The sequence below is a fragment of the Callorhinchus milii genome, unplaced genomic scaffold, assembly GCF_018977255.1.
Source record: "Callorhinchus milii isolate IMCB2004 unplaced genomic scaffold, IMCB_Cmil_1.0 Scaffold1, whole genome shotgun sequence".
NCBI lineage: Eukaryota > Metazoa > Chordata > Chondrichthyes > Chimaeriformes > Callorhinchidae > Callorhinchus > Callorhinchus milii.
This window is the reverse complement of record NW_024704742.1, coordinates 138,497,599-138,505,811: the sequence shown is the minus strand read 5'-3', so window position 1 is coordinate 138,505,811 and position 8,213 is coordinate 138,497,599. Positions and strand designations below refer to the sequence as shown.

Sequence of the window (8,213 nt, the reverse complement as noted above, 5' to 3'; positions counted from 1 at the left end):
AACTTCAAATCCTGCCAAAAGACCTTCCTTTTTGATCATACTTATGATCACCTCCACCCTCCCTCTCCCCTTGGCTCATTGTCAGACTTCCCCACTGTGAAGCACTCTGGGACGCTACCACACGTGAAGGGTGCTACATAAATGCAAGTTGTTGTTGTTGAATTTACTATATTTTGTGGGCAAAACGCAGCAGCCAATTACCAAGCAAAATCACTCATCCAAGTGTCCCACAAACAGTCGTGGATTGAATGACCAAATTGTTTCTACTTACTGGGAAGGGCAGACCGGTCACTGCAGGCAGAGAATTCTCCCTCTCAGCTCTTGGTAACCCTACAAGCCAAAGCCCTAATGGGTAGGATGGTCCTAGCTGGACAAGCTTGTCAACCAATGCCTTCAATGGCAAGTTACACAGTTTTAGCTGGTTAAACTCCAGCAATTTCCCCAACGTACACTCTGGGCTCCCCAAACTTTGGCTCTTTCCAACATGTGCCTAACGCTCTCTGGAATTAGATAAGCAGGGTGCGTCCCTCCAGGGAGAGAGTGGGCATTCTATTCCAATGAATATTTCTGAATATCCATGTTGGGTTGCATGGAATTCTGTTTGTTTTGGATGCTCTTAAGCATGATTAAGCAACACACCAAATCACCACTTTGTCACTTGACAGCACAGGTTTGTCAAGTGTTAAGCCGGGGGGAGGGGGAGGAAGGTGACCAAAGGCGCGGTTGAAAAGAAAGGTCTTCAGCAGAGACCTGAAAGTAGGAAGAGAAGCGGCGAGGCGAAGGGAGTGAGGAAGGGAGTTCCAGAGCCTCAGGACATAGTGGTTGAAGGCACGGCCACCGAGGGTGGAACGGGGGACTCGGGAGACAAGGAGGAGGCCAGACCCTGAGGAACAAAAGCAACGGGCACTGTTTTGAGGAGAGAGGAGGTCAGAGAGATAGGGGGGTGCAGAGGAGTGGAGGGATTTGAAGACAAGGGTGAGAGTCTTGAAATCGATCCTCTCTAGGACAAGCAGCCAGTGCAGTCTGGTGAGGACTGAGGTAATTGGGGAGCGGAGTTTGGTGCGGGTGAGAATGCGGGCGCAGAGTTTTGAATAATCTGGATTTTATGGATGGTCGTGGAGGGGAGGCCAGCGAGGAGGGCATTAGAGTAGTTCAGCCGAGAGGTGACAAAGGCATGGACCAGGGTTTCAGCGGCTTTTGGGGAGAGGTATTGGCGGAGACGGGCAATGCGTCGGAGGTGGAAGAAGGCGGTGCTGGTGAGGGACTGGATGTGGGGGAGGAAGGATAATTGGGGGTCGAACCTGACGCCTGGGTTGCGTAAGAGTTCGGAGAGTTTTAGGGAGAGGTCGGGAAGGTGGAAGAGGTGAGAAATGTGAGATTTTAGACGTTGACGGGAGACGAAGAGTATGGCTTCCGTCTTGTCAACGTTCAGCTGAAAGAAATTTGCGCTAATCCAGCCCCTGAGGTCTGACAGGCAGAACATCAGGGGACTGGGGGGGCGCAAAGAGAGGTGGACAAATAGAGTTGGGTGTCATCCACATACATGTGGAAATGTAACCCATGTCTGTGGATGACATCCCCAAGAGGGAGTATGTAGATCAGAAAGAGGAGGGGGCCAAGGATGGATCCTCGGGGGACCTGCAGGTAACTGGGTGAGAGCGGAAGGAGAAGCCGTTGGTGCAGATGTACTGCTGGCGGTTTGTGAGGTAGGACTCGAACCAGGCGAGTGCGGTCCCACTGAGGTGGATGATGGAGGAAAGGCGGGGAGGAGGATGGTGATCGACTGTGTCGAACGCAGCGGAGAGGTCCAGGAGGTCAAGGAGGCAGAGGGAGCCCTGGTCACAGATAGAGAGGATGTCGTTTGTGACTTTCACAAGCGCAGTCCCTGTACTGTGGGGGGAAACCGGACTGGAGGGTTCGAAGAGGTAGTGGGAAGAGAGGTGTGCGCGGAGTTGATTGGCAACAACGCGTTCTAGGACTTTGGTAAGGAAGGGCAGGTTAGAAATGGGGCGGTAATGGCTGGGGTTTGAGGGATCGAGGGAGGGTTTTCTCAGGAGGGGGGTGATGACAGCAGGTTTGAGGGGGCAGGGACTGATCCGGAGGAGACGGACTGGTTGATGATGTCAGCTAGTAGTGGGCAGAGGAGGGGGAGCTGGGTGACCAGCAAGTTGGTGGGGAGAGGGTCGAGACAACAGGTGGTGGGTTTCATAGAGGTGATGGGTGAGAGGGAGGAGAGAGAGATGGGTAGGAAGGAATGTAGGATGGGTGTGGTGGTAGGAGCAGATGATGGGGAGGGTGAGGGGGACAGAGAGGGGGTGGTGGTGGGTGACAAGAGGCAGGTGGATGATGCTGCCTGGCGGATGTTGTGAATTGTAGATGAAAAGAAGTTCATAAATGCAAGTTGTTGTTGTTGTTTGAGCCCTCACTGGGTGGGGGGCGGGGGGAGATGCAGAGAGCCCTCACTAGGTGGATAGCAGGTACCAGCAACTCCCTACAAGCTTCCTGGTGACCAACACAGCTCAGCATGAAATGCAGGAGAGCATTGCCACCAACTTCCTGTCCACAGTGTGGAAACACATGGCCGTTCAGCGATGGTTTCACCAGTTGAAGGTGCGGAGGTTGACTATCAGCTGCTTACCAACCAGAGTAGATTCCAAGCCCTGGATATTCAAACATGTTCACAAACCCGGACTCGAGGAGGGAGGGGGCAAGGCGGAGGGATTGAGTTCCAGTGTTTTGGGGTATAGTTGCTCAAGGCACAGCCATTGATGGTGGAACGAGGGACAAATAAGAAGCCGGAGTCAGCCGAGCGGAGGCAGCAGGTGGTGGAGTGTGGGGTGAGCAGGTCAGAGAGATAGGGAGGTTCCAGGGAATTAAATGATTTGAAAACGAGTGAGAGGATCTTGACGTTGATGCGTTGGGTGATTGGAAGCCAATGGAGCCTGGCAAGGACTCGTGTGATGGAGGTAAGGAATTTTGTGCGGGTGAGTATCCGGGCGGTAAAATTCTGAATTAATTGTTTTGTGTATGGTGGAGCTGGTGAGACCAACGAGCAGGGCATTGGAATAGTCCAGCCAAGAGGTGATGAAGGCGTTGACGAAGGTTGCAGCTGCGTCGGTTGTGAGGTATGGACGGAGGCAGGCAATGTGGCGGAAGTGGGCAATGTGGCGGAGGTGGAAAAAAGCGGTCAGGGAATGGATGTGGGGCAGAGAGGAAAGCTGGGGATTGAACCTGACGGCTAAATTGCACATAGGTTCGGAGAGTCTGAGGGAAAGCCCGCGGAGGTTGAGGAGTTCAGACTTGCAGGAGAGAAGACGTTGACGGGAACCAAGGAGTATTGCTTCCATCTTGTTGACATTCAGCTGCAGGAACTTTGCGCTCATCCAAGCCTTGATGTCTGTCAAACAAGCTGACAGGAATTGCAGTTGGAGCAGGAGAAGTAGACTTATAATAATAATAATAATACTCCTTGCATTTGATATAGTGCTTTTCACATCTTCGAGACGTCTCAAAGCGCTTCACAGAATATACTGTGAATTGACTGTACATTTGTGGGCGAAACTTCAGTGTCATCCACATACATCCGCAGTACACTTTCCAGTATATTCTGTGAAGCGCTTTGAGACGTCTTGACAACGTGGTAAGGCGCTGTATCAAATGGAGTCAAAAGTGGGGTCCTGTAGCTCAGTGGTTAGAGCACCCCCTTGCGAGCGAGACACCTGGGGTTCAATTCCAGGCAGAGGGCGAAACCTTGGGCAAGTTTCCTTACTCCACACAGAGCCTAATAATAATCCTCCAAAACCAAAACAATAATAAATTGGTCATTTTCAATCCACGACTGTTTGTGGGACATTGCTGTGCGCAATTGGCTGCCGCGTTCGCCCACAAATATACAGTCAATTCGCTTTACAGTATATTCTGCGAAGCGCTTTGGGAACGTTGAGAAGACGTGAAAAGCGCTATATCAAATGCAAGGATTAGTATTATTATTATATTGTTATATCAAATGCAAAGATTATCATTATAACAATAATTGTTGAAGTGTTGCTGAGGGGCTGGTGATGGAGTTGTGTGAAGCTCCCACGAGGGGGCGTAGTCTGGACGTGTGCAGACGTTCTTTCCCCCGTCCATTCATGAGATCCTCCGCCGTGCGTGCCTACGTCGGCGTGAGTGCGTGCCGACGTCAGAGCGAGCGTGCTGCACATCACGCACGTGGCGTGCGTGCTTTTCCTTTGCGCGTCGCGGCGCGTGCCTTGCGTCGCTCCGCTCCACGTACGCACGCACGCACGCACGCACGCCCACGCCGTCTCCACACCCCGCCCCCCCCCCCCCCCCTCCTCCCCGGCGGCGGCGGTGGATGAGTCAGTTGCCCGAAACATGGCGGTCAGCGTCCGCGGCCGCTCGCTCAGGAACCTCCGCATCCGAGGTACGGGGCGAGGGGGAAAGAGGGGGGCAGAGGGCGGACGGGAAAAAAAATCTCGCGCTCATTTGACGTCGGCCAGGGCCGCTAAAGCGCTCGCGACTCACGTTCTGTCGGTGTGATGGTGGCGGATGAGGTATTTTACACGCACACACATCCTCTGCCCCTCTCTCTCTCTCTCTCTCTCTCCCCCTCTCTCGCTTCTGACGCCGGTTCTCTCTTCCCTTTTGTTTCCCTCTCTCTCTCTCTCCCGAAACAGGGCGGAATGACAGCGGAGAAGAGAACGTGCCGCTCGATCTGTCCCGAGGTAAGATCGGGGGAGGTGGGGGGGGGGGGGGGCGCGGGCGGGCGGGCGGTTGGGGGCAGCTTCTTCCATAACAAAACAAGGGAGGAGGAGGAGGAGGAGGCGGTGAGGGGAAGAGGAGGAGGCGGTGCGGTGAGTGGGGGGGGGGTGTGGGGGGGACCGATAGATAGGCTTTGTTGGACGAGCTTGTTGTCGCGAAAAAAAAATAAGGAAAAAAAATACCAATACCACCCCCGACCTGAAAGGATGGCCGCGGAGTGTAAACCCGAGAGGGCTTATGGATGAGGGGGTCGGGGGTGGGGTGGGGGAGAAGGGGGGGGGGGGGCGTCCGTGAGCGGCCGCCGTCTGCAGCCCCCGACTGAGGAGGAGAGCGGGAGAGACTGACAGCGCGAGCGGCGGCGGTTGGGCGCGCTCACTGCTCCCGGTGGGGGGGGGGGGGGTGGAGGGAATGCTAAATACACCCCCACCCCCACCCCCATCCATTACACTGAGGGGAGCGCGAGGACACAACTCCCCCCCACGTCCACCTACACTTTTTCTGGGAGCGCGCCTTTACCCCCTCTCAACTATCACTACTGATGGGGGGGAGAGGGGCTGTCACTATTGGGGGAAGAGGGGCTCTCACTATTGGGGGGGAGAGGCTGTCATTATTGGGGAGAGGGGATCTCACTATTGGGGGGAGAGGGGCTGTCACTATTGGGGGAGAGGGGCTGTCACTATTGGGGGGAGAGGGGCTGTCACTATTGGGGGAGAGGGGCTCTCACTAATGGGGGGAGAGGCTGTCATTATTGGGGGGAGAGGGGCTCTCACTATTGGGGGGAGAGGGCTGTCATTATTGGGGGGGTTATTGGGGGAGAGGGGCTGTCACTATTGGGGTAGAGGGGCTGTCACTATTGGGGGGAGAGGGGCTGTCACTATTGGGGGTAGAGGGGCTGTCACTATTGGGGGGAGAGGGGCTGTCACTATTGGGGGGAGAGGGGCTGTCACTATTGGGGGTAGAGGGGCTGTCACTATTGGGGGTAGAGGGGCTGTCACTATTGGGGGTAGAGGGGCTGTCACTATTGGGGGGAGAGGGGCTGTCACTATTGGGGGGAGAGGGGCTGTCACTATTGGGGGGAGAGGGGCTGTCACTATTGGGGGTAGAGGGGCTGTCACTATTGGGGTTTATCACTATTGGGGTTTATCACTATTGGGTGCGGCAGGCTGTCACTATAGGGGGGAGGGAAGGCTGTCACGATTAGGGAAGGGTCAGGCTGTCTTTGTGGGAAGTGTCACAATTTGAAGTCGACTGCGGTTAATGGGGTCAACTATCAATATTGTTGACTGGGAGTCGCCCATAATTATTATGGTCAGTCCCCGCTGTGTGTAGTTGTACAGTTGCGATCGAGTCAACGGTCGCTGTGTGGGTTTGAGTGGCTTTGCTGAGATGGGAAGAGGCAGTTTGAGTTTCCATCAACAACCTACCCAGTATGTTGTACAGTATCTCTCACGTAGCGTGAAGATTTTAAGGTGCTCAATGCGTATTATTTTAAGCCCCAAACAGTGACGAGGAGGGAGAGATGTCGCCCAAAGCCAAAGGGATGTTTTAAAAATTTGTGAAGGCAGGAGAGGGAATCGAGACAGAGATTTTAGAAGCAAGTTCTCCCCTTTAACCTCCACATGGCATCCCTGCTCTTGTGCCAGCTTGGTGAGAAGCGCAAGTTCCTTTATTGCATTGCATCTTCAGGTTTGTCACCATTGGAGGTCGTTGCCTCCTTTTGTCCCTCGACGCCGTGCCTTTAGCCACTACACCCCGAAATTCTGGAATTCTGTTCCTCAATCCCTCCGCCTTGCCCCCTCCCTCCCCTCTTTCAAGTCTCGCCTAAAGACTTTCCTTTTTGATTGTGCTTACGGTTACCGTCCCCCCCTCTCTCCCCTTGGCTCGGTGTCAGACTCCGCCACTGTCAAGTGATCTGGCACATTATCCCAGATGAAGGGCACGATATAAATTCAAGTTGTTGTTGTTCTTGTATTTTGCAACTTCCCCTCCTTTAGTTGTTTGTCTGAGATCAGTTGTTATCTTGGAAAACGAGAGGCGGCTCTTGCTGCCGACAGACCTGGTGGAAATTGGAGATGACGCCTCCCAGGGCTGGGACTACTCTATGTTGATCAGAAAGTAGGAGGAATGTGAGTTGTAAGATGACTATTAATAATAATCCTTGCATTTTCTATAGCGCCTTATCACTTATCAGGAATTATCAGGAGTCCTGTAGCTCAGTGATTAGAGCTCTCGCCTCGCAAGTGAGAGACCTGGGTTTGATTCCCGAACAGGGCAAAACGTTGGGCAAGTTTGCTTACTCCACACGCCTCTGTTTACTCAGCAGTAAGTAGGAACCTGGCTGTTAGTCGATTGATGGATCACTTATCCGGGTGTAATAATTCCTTCAAAAGAAAATTGGTCACTTCAATCCGTGGCTGTTTGTGAGACACTGCTCTGTGCGCAATTGGCTGCCGCGTTGCGCCCACAAAATATATAGTCAATTCACTTTACAGTATATTCTGTGAAGTGCTTTGAGTCATCTCGAAGACGTGATCAGGCGCTATATCAAATGCAAGGATTATTATTATCACAACAACAACAAGATTTCATTTAAAGAGCGCCTTTCACGTCGGGAGGACATCCCAAGGCGCTGAACAGTTGGGTCAGGACCCGAGCAGGGGGGAAATGGTGAGGGAAGGGAGGGAGCGAGGAGGGGGTAGAGAGTCGAGAGGGGAGCTGAAGGCTGAAGGTCAAAAAGAAAGGTCTTGAGACCGGCCTTGAAGGAGGAAAGGGAGGAAGCGGCGAAGGCACTGGGGATAGAGTTCCAGAGCCTCGGGGCTGAGAGGCTGAAGGCCACCGATGGTAGGGCGGTTGGGGCGGGGGATGTGGAGCAGACTGGAGCCAGAAGGACGGAGGGTATGGGCAGGTAGGGAGGGGGATAGTAGGTCAGAGAGGTAGGAGGGAGCGAGGCCGTGAATGGCCTTGTAGGTGAGGATGAGGATCTTGAATTCGATCCTCTGGGGGATGGGGAGCCAGTGGAGGCGAGCGAGGGTGGGAGTGATGGTGAGGGTGAGGGCGAGGGTGGGAGTGATGGTGAGGGTGAGGGCGAGGGCGAGGGTGAGGGTGGGAGTGATGTGGTCGCGGTGTCTGGTGTGGGACAGTACACGAGCTGCAGAGTTCTGAATGACCTGCAGTGTGGAGGGAGGGCCGGGAAGGCCGGCGAGGAGAGAGTTCCCAAAGTCCAGCCTTGAGCTGATAAAGGTGTGGACCAGAGTTTCAGCCGCGTGAGGGGTGAGGTAGTGCCGTAGTCTGGCGATGTTCTGGAGGTGATGGAAGGCGGTGCCAGTTGTGACGCGGATATGAGGGAGGAAGGACAGCTCAGGGTCGAGGGGAACCCCGAGGTTCCTGATGGCTTTGAGAGGTGGAGAGTGCAGCCTTGGATGCTGATGCTGTCAGCGCCTGAGGTGCGG

The 8,213-nt window shown here is 54.2% G+C and overlaps 1 protein-coding gene across 1 annotated transcript in view; it reads left to right on the top strand.

Annotated features, from left to right (window-relative positions):
* Positions 1-4,369: 4,369 nt before the first annotated feature.
* LOC103190028 (rapamycin-insensitive companion of mTOR) overlaps positions 4,370-8,213 on the top strand; it is an 82,505-nt gene continuing 78,661 nt past the window's right edge. The window contains exons 1-2 of the mRNA XM_042336190.1: positions 4,370-4,426; positions 4,680-4,727. Coding sequence (XP_042192124.1) covers positions 4,378-4,426; positions 4,680-4,727 — 97 coding nt within the window. The 5' untranslated portion in view covers positions 4,370-4,377. The remainder of the gene's footprint in view (positions 4,427-4,679; positions 4,728-8,213) is intronic.